The 21,502-nt window shown below is 32.7% G+C and overlaps 1 protein-coding gene across 10 annotated transcripts in view; it reads left to right on the top strand.

The window, feature by feature from the left end:
* LOC118181277 (meiosis inhibitor protein 1-like) overlaps window positions 1-21,502 on the top strand; it is a 223,644-nt gene that overhangs the window by 31,878 nt on the left and 170,264 nt on the right. For all 10 annotated transcript variants that reach the window (XR_015041844.1, XR_015041845.1, XR_015041843.1 and 7 more), the window contains exon 3: window positions 402-475. Coding sequence is in view for 7 of the 10 variants with exons in the window: in XM_085819592.1 (XP_085675718.1) it covers window positions 402-475 (74 nt within the window). In the remaining 3 variants the exon portion in view is untranslated. The remainder of the gene's footprint in view (window positions 1-401; window positions 476-21,502) is intronic.

Here is a 21,502-nt window from a genome sequence, read left to right on the forward strand (position 1 = left end):
AACATATCTTATTACATAGTGTACATTAAATCTATTTTATTTAGAATTTTATGCTGCCATCTTCACAAATGTATGTTAAAAAAGCTGTTATATTAAAAAATATTTAAAAAAATCATTCTGGTCTAAGCTTATATAGACAGAATCAAAAAGCTTACAAATTTTGTGAGTTACATGTTTTTGGGTATATCATAATTTCCTATCTTTTTTCCTTTTTTAATGCTATTTTTCTGTTTGCAACAAGAGCTCTCTTTTTTATGGGGAAAAATATTTTATTTTTCGCAAAGAATGTAATTATCGCGGAAGTGTCTTCTGTGCGCAAACAGAGCAGCATTTATATTTTTCAGTCGAACGTATGACCCCTGTTTATACTGAAATGTTCTTTTCGTTTTTTTTTTCCGTAGGTCTTCTCCTGTTCCTTTTCCACACAAAAAAAGAAGCGGTAGAGCTCGCTGTAACGCAGAGAATGACTGTCGAGGTAAGTATTAATCCCACACTTTTCTTTTCGAGCCACAATGTAGAAGTGCAAAGAGAGTGGCATACTTTTGCCTGACGTAAATAGGAACTAAATTTAAGCCGCCTTTAGTATCGGCTGTCTAGTTGCTATCCTTAGCTTGGACAAGGAGCAGAACACAGCGTTTGTCTAATTTCTTTCTGTACGTAAGACTAGAAACCAAATGCATTGTGCGTGAATAACAAGAGTAAATCATCAGCAATTATTTTAAGGTATTTGGGAAATTGATATTGACCTTACCCTAATTTTAAACATAAAACTGATCCTAATTAACAAAATTATTGTAATTAAAACTGTGTTTCTTAATATATATTTAAAAACTCCGCATTCTAAAAACTTCAAGCTACAATTTCATCATTACGTAACCCTTCTGAGGAGATTTTACTACTAATAAGTAAAAGTAATACTTACTAATATCAATTACTAAAGTTAAATCTTTATTATTATATAACATCGGAACACAAGTAGAAAAAAAAATTCTTATTTGGAAAACTCAGAAGCTCATTTCTGTATTTTATTCTGGAGCATACAATGGTGTGAATAAGAAAATATCAAAATATTAAAAAATACATTACTATTTGAAAAAGATGGCAGTTGGAGTAAGATTGAAGATTAAAAAGTATATAAAGAACTGCAAGCTACATATTACTAGCCCAAAGGGCGTTAGCGCAGAAAAACTGTTAATTTCGTTTTCTCATTTTACGTCGAAAACATCAAAAGTTTGAATCCCTTTTCAAATTGTTGCCACCAAATATCATCGCCCTGCATTCTATTTAAAAAAATTACGCATTGAAGAATCTGCATTAATGTATGTATGTTTCTCACATTGTGAAAAATGACGGTACGTTGAGCAATTCAATTTTGAATAATGTACGTCTCCACCCGAATATCGGCATCTGGAAGCCCGAATTTGGAATTTGTTTATTATATGTTTCATATTTTGTAAAGCATTTATGAGTTTTTGATTAAGAAACTCAACGATTTCAAAGCGAGCAATGACTACTCTTGTACGGGTGGGGGGGCATTTTTATCTCCAGCGCGCGAGACTGTATCGGAAATTCTAAAGATATGCTGTTTTTAAATATTTTTTGATATTGCTGTTGAATTGAATGTTTTGTGATTCAAGAGCGAAGAACATGATATTTAATAAATAAAGGTAACACACAAAGCATCAAAAAAAAAAAAAAAAAAAAAAAAAAAAAAAAAAAAAAAAACATAATATAAAATCTGAAAATTTTCAGTTTTTTTTTTTTTTTCTTCTTTTTTTTTTCAAAATTTAATCATTATCATTAGATTTTATGAATTATGTAGATGATAATGTACAAAAGAGATAAAATCAGAAATTTTGTAATCTATACATTATATGGTGTTAGGAGCCTATTTTATTAATAATACAAGTAGTATAAAATAATACTTGTTGCAAAATGCTCCGAAGAACTACATATACTAATACTAATATGCATCCGAAGAACTAATATAACATTTTAAGTGATTCACATTGTTAATGTTTATAAACAAGATACTTTATAATATGAAAAATAAATAATGGATTTTAGACTTTCTAATTGACAACAGTTCTGATCTTAATCTGTGTCAAACATGAACATGAACACCGCCAAGAGGAGGGAGCAATAACATTCTCGGCATAATTTATCTACAATATCACATTTTGTTCATAATTCATGTTATCTCTTTGCCCAAGCTTCTGGACCTTTAACATGAAATTAAAAAAAAAGTCCATCTTCGAATATTTCATGCGTTTAGTGCCTCATAAAATTTGTTCTATGTATTTGCAAGTACTGTTAATCCACCCCAGTGATCTAGCGGTTAAGACTGCTGAGTACTAGTAGCTTGTACTAAGTTCGAGCGCAAGCGGAACGTGTTGACTGCATGGTTCCTTTTGGTGGTTTTCTTTATGTTTACGTGAATACGAGCCAGTTTTCCTCACAAAGTCATCCACGAAGGCATTCTTCTTCTTAGACAGATAGCCCGTGTGCACTTTGCTATATGCAAATAATAGAGTGGAACTACACGGAAACAGCAAATAAATTTAGTTGAATTACTTTTAAAAAATTTTTAAAATTTAATCATTATCATTAGATTTTATGAATTATGTAGATGATAATGTACAAAAGAGATAAAATCAGAAATTTTGTAATCTATACATTATATGGGGTTAGGAGCCTATTTATACAAATGGTATAAAATAATACATGTTGCAAAATGCTTCGAAGAACTACAGGTAATATAACATTTTAAGTGATTCACATTGTTAATGTTTATCAACAACATACTTTATAATATGAAAAATAAATAATGGATTTTAGACTAAAGGAAAAGAAAGGAGACTTTTTTCAGAAATGTCAGGAATTGTGATTATCGGGCTGTATATCACAGGTGTTAAAATTTTAAGCGTCCAGTTTTTAGTCTTGAAGGTATTGTGACAGCAGAAATTATCATTGAAACTGTAATGATGTTTAGATTTAGTACTTGGCAATGTTCACCGATACATATTCTTAATTCACCGATACATACTTCGAGTTTGAATCTGAGTATATTAAAGTATGGTAACCGATATACACTCACAGCTTCAAAATTCAAAGTATGCTCTGAATAAGATGTAGAGTCTCTTAGGCTTTCTGAATTAAGAAATAGAAACAATCAGTAATGCTCTCTCCAAGATTTGATATTCTTAGCTCGTGATCGCTGTCTAGACGTGTTTCCAGTTACACCACGAAGGTAAGGGGGGAAAGATGAAGGAAATTACTTAGATTCTCCCCACTTGAAATGCCACCGGGGAGGAAGGAACGTATTCACCAAATCTATGTAGCTCGGAATTATCGTTAACTGCATTTTAGTTTGGGTGTCACTCGTAGAATCTTTTAGAATTTTTGAAACGATAAACATGAAACAGCTGTACCCTCCCAGGGACTGAAACTCCGAAATTTCTGACTGCTAACTGGACGTCCTTCCAGTCACGTGAAAGCACGCAATAAGGAATGAAAACGTTTGCTTCAAAGAACAATAACATGCGCTTAAATGCGCTTGCTTATGTCACAAATTTCTCTTTAAAGTTATAGTTGCGATAAAAATGTGCTTGAATCTATCTCTTTTCAGATAAGGGATAACAATATGGAACTTATGCAAAGGAAATAAAAGTAACGTAATTAATGCAGGTGTAAATCGAAAATCATTATAATGTTTAGTTTGATGGATTTAGATACCAGCTCAGTTTTCCCCCTTTCAGAGCTTAATTTATTTATCAGGTTTGAAATTAATCACTTTCTTTCTTGACTCAGTTGTTTAGGTACTGAGTTGATAGTTTATAGCAATGGATAAAATTGTCTTTTCTCCGTATTTTAGGATAAAGCAAAAATAAATAAATAAATGGATGGACGGACGGATTTAAAGCTACTAAAAATATCCTTGATCAAATAGCGGAAAATTCGCAAAATCGTATATTAGCAGCACAGGGTTGTCAGAGGTAACAAATTTGCAAAAACTGAACCATTTGGCAACACTGAGTTGAACTACAAGGGCCTGAACGGCAGTAATGCCATAATTACATTGATAGTTATTAAGGAAGATGTTAATCTAGAACTTCGCCTACAGCGCTTTCGAGAAAACACGAAAAGTGAAACATTACATTCTCGGAAGGACTTGATTCTAATTAATTATATTTTCTCTACTTTAAGAAGAACTGGGTGAAATACACGAAACCCAGTCTTCTAAATTCAGGGGCGAATACGAATAGTAGTCCATTGCGCTTTAGTTCCGTTGCCTCTGTAAAGTGAATATCAAGCTTTTCAAAGCAAGAAGCTTAAAAAGACAGTTGCACCGTAGATGGAAACTAACTCCCAGTTTGTTAACTGTGTTAGGTACTATGTAACAAAGGCACGATTGGAAGGAATAATATTAATTTTTAAACAATGAAATAAATTATTTTAAATCAAATTTAATGAAGTAAATTACAATGTCGTCGACCAGTTGGCATGTCTGCCAAAGCCTTGTGCCCGAGTACAAATCCTGGAAAGTGTGTGTGTGATTATGGCAAAGCCTCGAGGGCTATCTGCCTAAGGGAAGGAATGCCTTCGTGGAGGACTTTCTAAGAGAAGCTGGCTCGTATACACATTACACTTGGAGAAAACCACGAAAACTCCCATGCAGCCAGCCCGTTCGCGGGATTCGAACCTCGGACCGAACTGCCGGTGTTCAGCGACTTTACCGCTCTGCCGCTGGTGGGCCACAAATCCTGGAAAGATCATGCATAAAGTATATAATGTCTTTGCAACGCAGCGGCACTTAAAACTCATTTGAATAGAAAGTATTTGAAGTAGCTCGATAGACTGGTTATTAGAAGAAAAAAGAGTAGAAGGCTTTTGGGTTCGTCTCCCTTGGTATTTCTATCAAAACTGGGTCTGAGTTGTTCAAACTCATACAGATTGTCTGTGGCCTAAGCCAACGACAAGTACAACCTTTTCCCTCTCGACCACTGCCAGTTCGTAGTTCTAATCCAGACTATGCTCACATCAAGAGGACTAGTTATCACAACAAGGAATAACAATCACTCATTAGATAAAACTATTACATTTTACGCACGCCGTTATTTGCTTAACCTAACAAATTAAAACTAAGGTGTGAAATTAAACTTAATATTCCGTTTAAGGGCTAACCATAGAGTTATGTTGACTTTCTTTTATCGTACGGTTCTTAAGAGTCTTTAGTTTTTTTGGAATCGATATTTGGTCTATAAAGTCCTTAATTTCGGCCAAAATCGGCAGCAGGTCCTTAATTTTTTAATCATCTGAAATTTCTGTTTGTTTTTACTACTGCTATTTTTGGTGTGATTTAGCATTTTGGAGGAATACTTTTGGCGATTCGATGACAAATATAATTAATTTTTGAATGGGTATATGGGTTATAATTTGTTTCTATTTCTAATATAAACAGTGGGATACTCCAGTTTCAAGGCAAAAAGTGAAGAAGCATTTCGAAGTTATTTCATCTTTTCTTGATGAAGAACTCTTAAACAACTTTTTGGGACTTTAAACAAATTCCCTGAGCTTTTGGGGATGTGAATTGTTTTATTAAACGGTTCTAAATTTGGCGACTAAATTTGACAACATTTTACAGATTTTAAGATCAGTTTTTATAGAAAGATTTTAATTCGGACATCTGAGAAATTTTTGACGATTTTTTTAAAACATTATAACGTTAACAAATTTCTTTAAAATAATGGTAATATATTGAAATTATAAATAGGAAATAACATTACAATAAAATATTTTCATTTTTCGCTGTCATTATTAAGTGACATTACTTTCCATTTTGGCGACTTACTTTATACAATATTTTGAATCTAAAAAATAAACAACATAGTAAATACTATAAAGCACAATTTACGAAACAATTCTTAACAAAAGCGAAATAGCTACCTAATTAAAATTGCCTTCTTTTTAATTTTTTTCACGGTAAGAGTTTTTCCCATGAATATTTAGAATATTCAGAATTCTCAGAATGTGCATGTTTTCTCTATAGAATTAATTTTACGCTTTTCTCAGAGATGAAAAATGAGCAATGCCCTCCCCGTGATTCAAACCACGGCCCTCTCGAATTCGCATCAAATGTACTGACCACTACACCACGAAGGCATGCTAAGAAAAGTGTGAGAAATACTTCATATACTCCCTCTTTTAAAGGGCGACTGGGGTTTAGGGGACCCAATCGCCAAATCCTGGTGATGAAGAATCATCATTCACCACCCTTTTAGTTCGGACACCACTATAGTGTCATTAGGTTATTTCGAAGCAGGAGGGATAAAAAATGAGGTATGCCCTCGCCGGGTTTCGAACCATGGACTTTTCGAATTCACGTCGAGTGTGCTGACCACTACACCGCTAAGGCATGCTAAGAAGGTGGGAGAAATACCTTTTAACTTAATAGTTTAAAACTTAATAGTTAAAGTAATAGTTTTATCTAATGAGTGATTGTTATCAAAGCACAATGTTCACCAACACAGCAGAAGATAATACTTATTAAGACACAATGTCGATGTGAGATGTAACTATCAACAATTATGTAATTATCAACAATTTAAAAATTGTTGATAATTCTACAACTATCTTTTCTCATTCATTTGAGCTTTTGTAGCTGAGGATAATGGTTCGGTAAAATCATCGAAACTAGTCCTGTGAAAATTTGAAAATATGACTCTGATATTTGTTATTTGACTTCTAAGATAATTTAAAAGTCCTGTAAGTGCGGCTAAGCCTAATTTTTTTTACCATAACTGTCATATTTGTTTACATTTGAAACTTAACAGAATAGTGAATTAAGTCAGCTTCTGCACCTTCATTGTCTTTTTGACAAGTAGTAAACTTTCAGTTTTTTCCACCAAAACAGCCTCTTGCCCGCTGGCTGAATGGCTTATTTTTGTGTAGAAAAACTAATTTTAATCGTAAAAAGTTTTTTCTAATTGCTTACCTGTATTTAATGTTTTATATTTTTCAATTTTTGATAAAAATCCCCAGTTAGGAAACTGGCGACAGCGAAGCTGATTCTTCATATTTCCGTCTTCGTAAGAAAGCTTTGAGGTTTTATATATTTTTGCCTTGCCGCGAAGTGAGAACTGAATTAATTTAATGAGAAATGTATCTCCAATGAAATTAGAGGAAATGAGTTTAAATGAAATGCAGCAAAAATGCGTATAATTTAATATTCTGTGCAAGGAATTCATGCAGTGTACACATCAAATTTTTTATTGCAATTCTATCATATTCTCAATGGCTGAACCTTTATATTTGCGAATCCCAAACTGAGCAAGTAATACTAGAGATCTGTATTCTTGAATGCCTTCTTAATCATAGGGATAATTTGCAGAGATGAATATTCAAGTTTGAAGGGAAGTACAAATTTATTGGTCTACCGCTATGATCGCGAATTCGACGCTAATACAACGCAAGTGGTTACCCAACGACGTCTCACCCTTTGGTTGAGAAAGGGTGCTACAGGATAACTGATTACTATAGATATACTGCAACAGTCTCTTTGACAAATTACATCAGATTTTCATCGTGTTTCCAAGGTATTCAAAGTAGTTCGGTAGGCTTCATATATAATAACAAAAAGTGCAAAAGTGTAACTTTGACTGATTTGTATAAATACTTTATTATAAATGATTTATTGGAAATGCGCACAAACATATGGACTGACCCGATACAAAAGCCGGAATATAACTTTTAAGCAAAGCTGGCGAAAATCCAAACCGCAAGACGCGATTGCAAGAAACTCTAATCTAAAGATCCAAAACCCTCAGCTGAAATAAACAAGAAAATAATTTATATTCTGGTGAGGAATACGGAAAGGAGAAGTTATAGTAAAGAATTAAATCGTAATAACTGTTTAATTAGTATAAGATGCTTTGCACTCTAATCAGTGAAATATTGTTCTAATGCATATCTGGTACAAAACTGTATAATTTTTTAATAAAAGTAATGTTTAGTGGAATATTTTCAAACCTTTTTTCAGCGCTCTATTACATTTCAATACTTCCATTTATCAAATACGTGTATCGGTAACTGTTGCCATTAATCTGCTTCACGCTGTTGATCTTCAGTTCATAGGTCACTGATGATCAAAACCTTCGACGGTCCTCAGCATTCTTCGGTTTAATTTTATTTCAGTACTATATATAAGTCATAAACGTTTTAGCCCATTTACTTTGTAATATCTTCAACCGACTGCGTTATGAGTGTTTTCAGAATCATTGTAATTAATAATAAAAGATGTTCTGACATCAAGTATTATGTACCCTGCGCAAAAAAGGGGGCCAGTTCTACATCTCCCGTTCTACTGAGCCGATTTACGAAAGTGCGTTTTTCATGTCATGAAAGCGCGACTTAGGATATATATTAGATTTTTATACAGCATCATTCTAACATAGGTATTTTGACACAAAATCGGATTTTTCTTAAATGACATGCCAAATATTTTTCCATATTTCGATTTTACGACTCAAATTATGCCTAAATATCAAATTTTGTAAAATTTGGTGCGAAATTTAAAAATTTATCTTGGCGTATTTTTTTCAGTTTTCGCCACGAATAATTAACTTGGCGAACTTCTTAACCTATTTTCTTTTCATTTTATTTCATTGTACACGAGCGGAAAAGGTCACGTTCATTACTTTCAAATAATTTTAAAGAAGTGCGTAAACCACACTTTTGTTATTATCCCTTATATTAAATTTACATTTCATATTTATACTTTCGTCTATTTTTTTCATGCTGGTGCTTTTTTAAGAATGTGACACCACCTTTGAAAAAGCACAACCTAATATTGCATGTTTTGCACGTGTACGGGGGTCCGTACCAAATTCACTATCTGAAAGCAATTCGTGTAGCACTTTCAGTGCTTCAGAAATGGTCAGCCCTCTCCGATCCATTTGGAAAATAATTAAAAATCCGAAAAAAAAAAAAACTAATATTACATCTACAATTTGAAATTATAATCTATAAAATAAAATTAAATAAACCTCTACAACTCAAAACTATTAAACGTAGCGCTGACAAAACTTCTTTGAACGCAAGCGAAAGACAAAAAGAGAGCTGCTGTAGTGAAAAACCAAACAGCTAACTGATAAAATTACCCCTGACCTTCAGAAAATCTACCCAACAATTTCTTAGTTGATAACCAAACCTCCCCTTCCCCCCCCCACAAAAAAAAAAAAAAAAAAAAAAAAAAAAAAAAAAAAAGAAAGAAAAGAGAAAACAGGAAATGAAACACAGATGGGGACCCACCTTTCTATTCTGAATGAGCTGCAGAGAAACAAAAATGCAGTTGTTGGTTTTGCCCTAGTCTCTCAGTGAGCCCACTCTGGGCACACCTGATGTTCGCCGTTTGATTTTAGGCAAGATTTAAAAGTAAAAATTTAAAACTAATATAGAATAAGGAGATTTAGCATACAGCCAAGAAAATAACATAGAAATTTCTATTCAAACAATTCCTTTTATCCTAAGAAAAATCCTTTTTCCTAAGAAAAATCTGAAAGATTTCTTTGAAAAATGAGGTTCTTTAAAAACTAAACATGGCTAAAATATATGGACTGCTTTGTGTTGGGATGACATCTACCATAAATAAAGAAGGTTTAGAGTAACCTATGAATCCTTTTTCACTCAATTTTTCTGTGCGTACAGAAGGAAACCAGACCGGGCACACAGTGCTGCGAAGGACATCCTTCTTTTAAATAAAAAAGAGTGGTTTGCATGATATCCAAATATAACTTTTATTTATAGTATACTTCATTTTTTTCAACTAAATGCATTATAATATAATAAACATTAGATTTTTATGCATTAGGTACTGATGTTATAAATTAGCCTATCCTTTTAACATATAGCACTATTCTTACTTTTTCAAAACACATCCTTTTAATAGCTTTTCTGATACAATGAATACTGGTGTCACTCGTCTTTTCTTTCTCATCCTTTTTTCTCCTCATATTTCATTGAAGTTTTGTCAAAAAAAATTCTTTATTTTGATTCCTTCTAGACTTGAAGAATTTAAAAATATTACTGGAATCAGTTTGTTTTCCGCGCAGAACTGAACTTACATATATGTGAAAGAAAAATAAACAACTTACATGAGTTTATATATTTATAACGTACTAAATATTTAAGTAACTGCTTGATTAAAAAAAAATTCATTTCTTTAAAGAAGTGGTTAAAGTAGTGAAAAATTTCCTTGCAGCAAGCAAAATTCTGAAAAACGCTAGCAATTTCCAAGAAATAACAAGTTTTCGTTTCTGTTTTCTTAACTTAGGTTTTTATCGTAGGGCTACCCAACATGGGGCATCTATAAAGTTTTAAACTGAATTTTTTCGATCAGTTCCAATAAACTGGACAAATAATGTTCTATGACTATGAATGCTAACTAGTGACGTTAATTCGAGCCAAGTGAACAGAACAGATTCTGATTAAAATTTCATTAAAATACCTGATGTGAATACCACATGACTTCTTTCTACGGCAGATCAAATTATACATATATTTCTGCTGCACTCCATTTAAACTTATTTCCTCTTTAGAGATATATTCATCATTCAATTAGTTCAGTTCTCATTTCGCGGCAGCACAAAAATGCATAAAAACTCAAAGCATCTTCATTAAAAATTGTAAAATGCAGAAAAACATAAAACACGAAATGTGGTTAAAACAGTTTTTAAAAAAATTGTTTATTAAAATTAGAGTTTCTATGCAAAAACAAGAAATTCGGCCAGCGGCAAGAAGATAGATCTTTCAGTGCACAAAATTAGAAATTTCATTTTGATCCCACTTAGACAATAAGACACTAAAGTTGTTGCACCAATTGAATTTACTATCCTACTGAGAGTTTCAAATGTAAACAAATGGTGGCCTCGCTATAAGGCACTTTTAAATTGTTGATAATTCTACAACTATTGCATTTAGATTAACTAAAGGCATAAAAAACTTAACCGAAATGTAAGAACAACATAATTCAATGCCTTTTAATGCAAAAAAAAAAAAAAAATGTACGATATAGCAACACATAAGAATAAAAAAAAATTGAGATCAGCAAGCCAGGTAAGAGAGTTGATATATATATGTTTAGTGCAGCTGATTATATATGTTATAACCAAAAAAGAAGATACACAACTACACATTACAGCAGTGTCTTATATACAAAATTTTTGTTTTGGGGTAAGGTGCCCATCTTTGAGTTATGCGAGGTACACTGCGGGGTAAAAGGGGGGCAGTTCTGTATCTTTTGTTCTACTGGGCCAATTGACGAAATTCAAATTTCATGTCTCAAAAGCGCGTCTTAGGACATATATTAGATTTATATGTAACTTTTTTCTAACATAGGTACTTTGACACAAAATCGGACTTTTTCTGAAATAACATATGAATTCTTTTTCAATATTTCGATTCTACGTCTCAAATTATGCCTAAATATTAAATTTTGTAATTTTTAGTGAAAACTTTATGGAAAAGTTTTTAAATTTATCTTGGCACATTTTTTTTATCTTGCGCCAAGAATAATTCATTTGCGGAATTCTTAATTTATAGTAACCTATTTACTTTCCTTTTTTTCCAATGAGGTACGAGAGGAAAAAAGGTCCATCGTTCATTCTTTCAAATAATTTTAACAAAGTGCGTAAACCACATTTTCGTTATTATCGCTTATATTAAATACGTTAAATTTCAGAACATGTCAAAATGTAAATTCACGTACATCTTAGGGAATTTTGGATACAAAACTCTAATTTTTTGCAAATATGCTTAGAAATATATCTACTTCAAGATGACGGTAAAAGTTTTATAGCTTATAATACTAAACTACTAAACGGTTTTCGAAAAAATTATAAAAAATATTTTTAAATGCAAACTTTTAAAACAAATAACAAAAGTGTGCGAGTTATATTTGGATTAAGCCTAAATTTTGAATTCTGGAAGGAGGAATGAAGTAAGTTTAATAAAAAAAAAAAAGAGAAGTTAATAAATATATATCAAATTCAATTAACATTGAGGAGCTAAAATTTTGAGAGCTAATTTTTAAAAAAGTACTCGTGCAGTTTTTACAAAACTTGGCAATTTGGCATAATTTGAGTCGTAGAATCGAAATATGGAAACGAACTGGCATGTCATTTCAGAAAAAGTCCGATTTTGTGCCAAAATGCCTATATTAAAACAATGCTATATATAAATCTAATATATATCCTAAGTCGCGCTTTCGAAACATGAAAAACGCAAGTTGAATTTCGTCAATCGGCCCAGTAGAATGAGATATACAGAACTGTTTTTCCCCCATTTTAAGTTCAGTTTGAGAAATTGGTCCTTTATTCTGTCCATACATACGAATGTCACGCAAAGGAATCGTTTAAATAGATCCGAAAGCAGTCAAAATGGATATTTTCGTTGAAATATGATACCCGAAATTTTTCGCCTTTATAATAATTCCGTTACGAGGAAGTAAGAAGCGTCAGTCTTTATGCATGAATACTTTAACACCTGGTCTTAAATATCTAAATTCATGCAAAGCATCTAGCTGTGCATTCCTGCGGTACAGTGCGGATACTTAAAATTATTTGACTAATTTAAATTTTTCTTTTATTAATCAGCGAAAGTCCGCTGAGTTTTTAATTTTTAAGAAAATTTTCATTAGAAATCAATCTTACAGTGTCTTACAAAAGTGATCTTAAAAATTCAGTTCTCATAAATATCAAAAACTTTATATGTATGAAAGTAACTATAATTGACTCGATGATAATAGTAATATTAGTACACTAATTCACGTATGCTATCTAATCTAGTAATCTTATTTTAATTCCCCAGTCAGAAATGGTATACATCATAATTTCCCCCTCCGTAGTAAATAACAGCATATTTAATAAGTATAAAGAAGTTAAACTTTTAATATATATTATCAGCAGCAAACCTTTAGTTAAAAAAAAAAAATGAGGAAACCTTCGAAGAAGTTAAAGTTGATAAGAATGACATAAGGCTTTCTAATTTCTGTTTTGTGGTTAATTTTTCTTTCTTTCTTTTCTTTTCTTTTTGGTAAGAATGGTAAGGTCTCTCATATACTGTTCTTTACATTAACTAAGTGACTAAAGCCTTAGCCCGGTTCTTGCCTTCTTCCAGAATAGATTTCGACACAATGAGAAGACACGTGTCAGTTAGAAATGGGTGGGCACGAGTGGAAAGAAAAGCACAGCAGGTTCGAAATGGGAGCGAAGCCAACTGAGTTTCGGAAGCGTCGGCGAGACGCCCCGGGACTGGTGGTTCCACCGGCACATCACTTTTTCCACCCGCTTTCAATTGAATCATCAAAAAAGTCAACTGAAGAGTAAAAGAACTTCAATGGACAAGGATGGTAGTATTGTGGATCAACTACTGTGCCATAAATGTGCAATGGGCTATTGCATATATTATATATGGTACCAAATTGATCGAAATAATTTTGATAGAAAATAACTAGAAATGTGAGAGTGATGTAGACTTATTATAAACTAATCATGTTCTACCTAGATCGGACTGATCCAAAAACTCGCGTCAAACTTTTAATGGTAGAAACATTATCAGAGAAACTAAGTGTTAAAAAAATGTAAATTAACCGAATATAGCATCACATTAATTTAGTGACATATGGGATTTCCCAGAAAAGAATGGTGCGAGAGTAGAAAGCTATAACATCTTATGTAATGAAAGAATATTTACAAAGCTTTTTCGGTTTAATTTACAATACATTCAGTATATAAGAAAGCGCATAGCATACCATCATGTAATATTTCTGTAGTTAGTCTGAATTCTCCATAAAAGCAATATTACTTTGCAGCATTCTTCTTCTAAGGTAGACTGATTCATGATCGAAGATAAGCTACGCATTTCGGGTCTCAGTTGTTTGGTCTGTAGAATCAGTGTATCATAGAATCAGTGTATCATGCCAAGGCAATTGACGCAAACTAAATTTAGCAATGTAGCATTTCATTTGCAGTAGGTATGTTAAAAAATGTCGTTTCCTAATAATTAGGCAATTTCACAAATTTCTAATTCGCGTTTTTGCTATCTCATAATTTCTGAATAACGTCAAGTTTTACCACTAGAAACCTTGACGTCAGTTTTATGTAATAGAGCAGGGGTCAGCAAAAGTTTCTAAGAAAGTGCCAAATTGTTAAACGTTTAGGCTGGAAAGGCTAAGCTGCAAACGTGAAGATATGAATGGGTAATTCTCATAGAGAAAAAAAAGGTTCATTCTTTCATTATAAAAGTATACTTTTAAGTAACATTTATGTGCATTTTACTAACAAAAAAAAAAAAAAAAAAAAAAAGAATAAAATATTTATATTCCATTAATTCATTAAGCAGGAAGAAATAATAATATTAACTATATTAAATAATAGAAGTTCCGTTAATTAATTATTTAATCAGGCATTAATTCATACATCAGAATGAAAAAGAAGTGCTCTCTCAAATCTGAAATCACTTCTAGATTGTCATTGCAAAGGAATGAACCGGTGAATCATAGATTAAAAAATAAAGGGAACATGTCACTAGAAAGAAAGGGAAAAAAAAATGTTTAAGGCACAAATAAAGGTAGAGGAGCACTGTATGGTTGTTCAACAGGCAGAAAAGAACCTCTGACGTTGAAATTAGCTGTATAGTTTTTCTCGAGCTTATTTGTGCATTTAACCTTGTTTATTTTTGGATATATCTGCAGGAAAATTTCCAGAACGAACCGCTGTAGCTCTTCATTAAATATGCATTGTAGGTGTAAGAAACAAAAACATGCTATTCAACTGTCTTTATTTTATTTATTTTTACTTTGCGGTGGAGGGGATGTTGCGTTTTTTACGCCATTCTTATTTTGAAGTTAAAAAAGGAGAGAGAAAAAAATAAAGGTGAATGTAACGCTTCCAACACTTTAGCTAGTTTCTAAAAATGTACTATACTTGTTGAAAAGTAAATAAATTACTAAATGAAACATATACCTAATTCTCTTTAATATGGGATATACGAGGGCTATCCAGAAAGTAGATTACGTTTTGGAGTAAAAAAATAAAGAAAGTATAGGAAACAAATTTTATTATATACAGATGAAAGCCACACTCAAATACTACTTTTCTACATAGTCACCATACAAATTAAGGCATTTATCGTAGCGATGTACGAGCTTGGAAATTCCTTCGTCGAAAAATTCGGCCGCCTGCGCCTTCAACCACTTCGTTACCTCTTCTTGCCTTCCATCTTGCACAAAACTTGTGGTAACCAAGCTTTTCGCTGATGATTTCGTGCAACAAACTTCGCGAAATTTGTGGAAAACTCAAAGAAAGTTCCGTTATTGTGAAATTTCGATTTTCACGGACTTTAGCATCGACTTTTTCGAGAAGTTCAGCGGTCACTATGCTGGGTCTCCCACTTCGATCTTCGTCGTGAACATTGGTTCGGCCATTTTGAAATCTTATGACCCACTCCACCTTCAGTGATAATATTGTCCCCATACACTTCACGAAGCTGCCGATAGATTTCTATCGGTTTACAGTTTTTTGCAGTCAGAAACCTTATTACTGAGCGCACCTCGCAGCTCGCGGGATTTTCAATTAACGCAGACATTTCAAACCGTCACAGTATCTGAACGGAGCACAGCACGAACCTCTCACTAGCACGGCTAGATGCAGACTGAGCTGCGCAACGCTCTGACCCCAAGATGGCCGCGCTAGCCCCGCCCCTAGCGGACACAGACGGAAACGTAATCTACTTCCTGGATGGCCCTCGTATTTGTGTTTTTACTGAAATTTTTATGCCATTTTTATTCTATGTAAAATTCTTTTTACACAGTTCTTTTCCGTTCTAGCTACTATTATAAAGGCACTGCAAATATAGACGGAAAAGAATTGTACATTAAACATCCCTGATATGCTGTTCTTTTCTCTCCCTCTATCTGTATTTTAAAAAGGTATCAAAGTAAACGGATGAGACGAATTGAATATAGTAAATTAAATTTAGATTAAAAAAATAGGATAACTTTTGCAACTACGTTTATAAGTTATTATCTCGTACGCGCTCTCTTAGTGTAAATGGTTGCACGTCTCCCTAGCTGTAAGAAGATCTCTAGTTCAAATCTGAGCAAAGTAACTAATTTTTCACGTTTTCTGGCTCTGAAAGCCTTGATAGCTCTACAGTTCCGTATTACGAAAACTTGGTGGACCACTTGGATTTATTTGACTCACTGGCCTCGTTTCTCTTTTTCCAGTCTCCGTTTAAATGAGAGAAAATATAAGAAATTCTCACCTTTTTCCGTACGCGACCACACGATGTAACCGGTAGTACATCCAGTTAGCAATCGAAAAATCCCCAGTTAGGAAACTGGCGACAGCGAAGCTGATTCTTCATATTTCCGTCTTCGTAAGAAAGCTTACACGTTTAGTATCGATTTCCTAAATTTGAATTAGAAAAAAATGTTTGTGGATCCGAAACATAAAAAAGGAGCTGTGTGAAATGACACCAAAGGGAAAACAGTGGTGCTTAATACGTTTCTTTCAATATAAATAAAGGAAATCTCAAAGTCAGAAATGATTACATTTTACTGCTAAACTACTGTTTTTTATGAAATTAATTGATTAGAATAAACTCGAATTCTTAGTGATCGTTGTTTTCATGTACGCTTCTTTAGCTTGCCCAATTTACTTTTCTGACCTCTTATTTTCTTACAAATGTTTAAAATTGTTTTGCAGAAAAAGAAAAGTCTGTTGAAACTTGGACGAAAGCCTCTTTGCGACAGAAAACAGGCAAACATCCAACATGTCTTAAGAACTTTTTTATGTTTCGCAGTTAAAGATGTTTCATAATGTTCACACTTGAGCTATTAGTAATTAAAACGTTTCAGTTTTTTTGAATTTTCATCGAATACGTCCTGTAGAGAAAGAATATATTTCTAAATGCACTTAAAAAAATTCATTTGTACATTTAATATCACGTGATCCAAGTACTAGTCATCGGTAAAACTCACTTTTGAGTTATTTTAATAGCTTTATTTTTAATAGAAAAAATGAATTTCTATCAAACAATGCTTATAAAATTATCATCAGTTTAAACGCCTTGACCGGAAAATCCAATAAACTCCAACCTGAACCTCTCGAATGCGCGACGAGTGGGCTACCGTTACACCACGAAGGCATGCAGAAAGGAGGGAGAAAATACCTTATATACGGGTTAGTCCATAAGTTTGCGCGCATTAAGAGTATGCGTGGAATTCACTATGACGCATTTACTAAAACAATACAATTTTGAACCTGTTGAAACTTGTCATCGTTTGACTAACATATTATTCAGTTCATCACCAACTTTCGTACATATCGAACGCATTTTAGTACCCATAGAAGATGAATATAAATAATCAGTACAAACGTGCTGTGCTACATTTTTTATTTTCGTGTGGTTAATCTGCCAGGTCTGCAGCGATAAAAATTAATAGTGTACATGGTGAACACACTATTAGTGTACGTCCAGAAAGGAATGCCCAGAAATGGTTTAAAAAATTTAAAGTTGGAAAAAGCAGCATGGATGATGAACCCAGTTTAGGACGTTTTGAACTGTTAGATCCAAATCAAACGATTAATTCAGAAGTTTATAGTGAACAACTTTGCCATCTAAACTCAGAATGGATCAAAAAACGCCTACGATTGGTGACTGTCAAGAAAGTGTTGTTTCATCATGATAACGCTAGACCTCATATGGCTCGAACAAGGCTGCAAAAAAATTAGTGAATTTAACTGGGAGCTTTTGCCACATCCCGCTTACTCCCCAGATACTGCCCCAAGTGATTTTCAATTATTTCGTGCCTTACAAAATTTTTTACGGGGAAAATATTAAATTCTAAACAGGATGTACACAGTGAACATTCAAGTTTTTTTTTTGCATCAAAACAAAAGTCTTTCTGCAACAATGGCATAAAAAGATAAGATGGCGAGACATTGTAGATAATGGAGGAAAATATATAATTGATTACAATATTAAATTGTGTTTTTTTATATTATTTAAAAATTTACCAAAAATGCGCACGAATTATGGACTGACACAATATGCTCGCTAGCCATTATTTTAAGTTCGCACCGGTAAAATATCTGAGTAACTTATTTTTATTTTCTTTACTACAAAACAGGACTATATTTGGATTGACTTGTTTTGAAAATATAATCTAATTTATCAACATCTTTATTTACTTGTCTGTTATGCTAATTTAAGTATCCACTAGTGGTGGAAGTTTTGTCTGTAGCAAAACATTTTGCCCATTCTGTTCCTTTAAGACTAGAATTATAATTATAGTCTTATGAAAAAGTTTTCTTTAACTTACTTCTGCATTTTGTGAGTCGTTTAAGACGTAAAAATAGCTCGTTATTTGTCGAGAAAGTCTAGAAGAGTCTGCAGAACTTTAGCTACTAGTTAGAATAAAAATCATACAATAGTGAGCTTCAAATATTCATAAAAATTATCAATTGGATATATATATATATATATATATATATATATATGATAAATTATGTGCATTATTAAAAGTAAAATAAACTATTAAAATTATTATACCTTCCAATAAATTTTTGTAAGTTAACTGAAATATTTTAATAGTGCAATGTATAATATTACTAATTGCCTTTGCTTGTATTTTTGTCTGTAGCAAAACATTTTGCCCATTCTGTTCCTTTAAGACTAGAATTATAATTATAGTCTTATGAAAAAGTTTTCTTTAGCTTACTTCTGCATTTTGTGAGTCGTTTAAGACGTAAAAATAGCTCGTTATTTGTCGAGAAAGTCTAGAAGAGTCTGCAGAACTTTAGCTACTAGTTAGAATAAAAATCATACAATAGTGAGCTTGAAATATTCATAAAAATTATCAATTGGATATATATATATATATATATATATATGATAAATTATGTGCATTATTAAAAATAAAATAAACTATTAAAATTATTATACCTTCCAATAAATTTTTGTAAGTTAACTGAAATTTTTGAATAGTGCAATGTATAATATTACTAATTGCCTTTGCTTGTATTTACTCGCGATATATTTACACGTTTAGAAGTAAATAATGCTCCATTAGTGCAGGTGTAGGTTTTTAGATAAAGATGCAGAATTTGTATTTGCGTATTAATAAATAATCTAATTATCTGTTAATTGCTAAATTACTTTTCTCTCTAGTTGTTCATGGAGACACAATTTATCCGAATTCAGGGAAATATGATTCATAGATTTAAAAAAAATATCAGCATCTCTTTTAAGACATTGGCAAAATTGTCTGAATTATTTTTTTTCTATAAAGCCACCTTATTTTCCCATTTACTATTTTGAAAAATATTCACAGATCCTTAAAGATAATTTTAATTAGTAAAAATAGGAGCAATTTTACTGTAATCATTTGAAAAGAAACATCTTATTAAACACTTATTTAAAAAATAAGTGAAAACATATAATTATCTAAAGTAATTAAGCTATTTACTTCCAGTTACCATTTTTGAATTCCAAAGAAAAAACATTATCACTCTCCACGAATGTATGCGGTGAAAAACATAAGGAATATATTTATTGCTTTTAAATCCTTCAGTTTCTTAAGAAGTTACAAATAGACCAAATCTAAAACATCAGTTAAAGTTGTAGTGTTTTGTCGAATGTGAGTGTTTTGAAAATTGTCTACGTGGGAGGTCACTTGGAAAATAAAGGTCTTATGTGTCACGTAATGGCAACAATAACCAAAGCTAATGGATGGTATTCATATGGAAGCATAGCATAAGGTCAAGTAACGGAGTTTGGGGAAAGACTTTCTGAGAATATGTTTCTAAGTTAAAGCATTCCAAGCGAGACGCAAACAAAAGTATTTCTGACACACAATTCTTTCTCTTGAAGTCAACGGCTAATTGTAAACTGTGAACATCGGGTTTCAGTAGCAACATACAGCTCATGAGAGAGCTACGAAGTTGTAGCAGTCCTCTGTCAGCGCTGAAAATGTCAAATAACGATGTTCATTTGTCGCTGTCGACCTTGTACAGGTTTTTTCAATATGGATGCAGTGTCCTGAAACTGTTTCAAAAAATTATAGACGTCACTGGGTGTTATATTGACCATTGTAGTCACCTGCGCTTGTGATTGGTCTTTTTCCAATCTACTGACAACTTTCCATCTGATTTCGTCATCCATACTTACGTGGCTACTCATCTTACCTGATAGTTTATAAAATCAACTCATCTCTTGCGAGAAACACAGCGAATCTCGTGGAGGACTATGAGCATAGAAATAGCCAAAAACCCCTCCTGCGCTTGCATCTCTTCACAATCATATCTCCGTAGACAGGCAAGTGTACGTTGCGCATTCGACTTTAAATGTTGCATTATTGCATTAGTGTCTTTGGTTGAATACTTTTAGTAAAAGATAGACATAACTTGCAAATTCTCTTAATTTTGCACACATGTGTTAACCTTTTAACTGTCATGCCCGGGCACAATCTCGACTAATCTCGGGCACAGCACTGGTGTTCGAAAATGTCACGCCCGAGTATTACTCGGGGTAATTCTTTTTTTTTTTTTTTTTTTTGAGTGCATCGTATTGTTATACCCGAATATATATCGGGAGACGTTTATTTCGGCTTCATTTCTATGTCAAACCCGACACTATCTCGGGAAAAGTTAATGTGCGCTCAATTCAATAGATGACAGCACTTTACTGAAGATTTCAAAGGTCAGAGGTTATAAGTTCTTTGGTTCAAAGTGCACGGGATCTTTTTGTTGTAAAATGGCGTTCAGTTCTTTGAAACGTTATATAGATGATTTAGATTCTTCAACCGAAGATGAAAGATCTGTGTCTGATGTGCAGTATTCATGATATTTCCATGGTCAGCCTAAAAAAAAATGAAGATATACTCAAGCCGAAGATTGTTTCTGACTACAGTCTAACTATGGGTGGTGTAGATCGCTGTGATTAGGAAATATCCTTTCATCCAAAAATCCGAAAACGTCAGAAAAAATATTATAAAAAGATATTTTTACATTTACTAGACAAGGTACTTTGGAACTCATATTTACTCTATAAAAATGTATTTGGAAAACGTATTACATTTTTAGAATTTCGAATCCAAGTTGTAGAAGAGCTTTTACATAAATATGATGATGCAGCTTCTGGACAAAAGAATGTTGGCAGACCACCTACAATAGATAACCCTGCCCGTCTTACTGAACGACATTTTATTTCCTGTATTCCTCCTACTCCTGTGAAACGTGAGCCTATAAGACAGTGCAAAGTGTTGTTTGAAAAAGGATAAAAATGGGAAAAAGATAAGGAAGGAAGCACGGTTCTGGTGTAGTGATTGTGGAGTTGGTTTGTGCTTGGAAAAGTGTTACCAGTTGTACCACACAAGACTGAATTACTGAACTACTAATACGTATTCACTTTTATTTATTTTTTCACTTATTTATTTTTTAGA

Source organism: Stegodyphus dumicola, chromosome 6 (assembly GCF_044657685.1).
Source record: "Stegodyphus dumicola isolate Sdum_Otavi_A_Nest chromosome 6, ASM4465768v1".
Taxonomy (NCBI): domain Eukaryota; kingdom Metazoa; phylum Arthropoda; class Arachnida; order Araneae; family Eresidae; genus Stegodyphus; species Stegodyphus dumicola.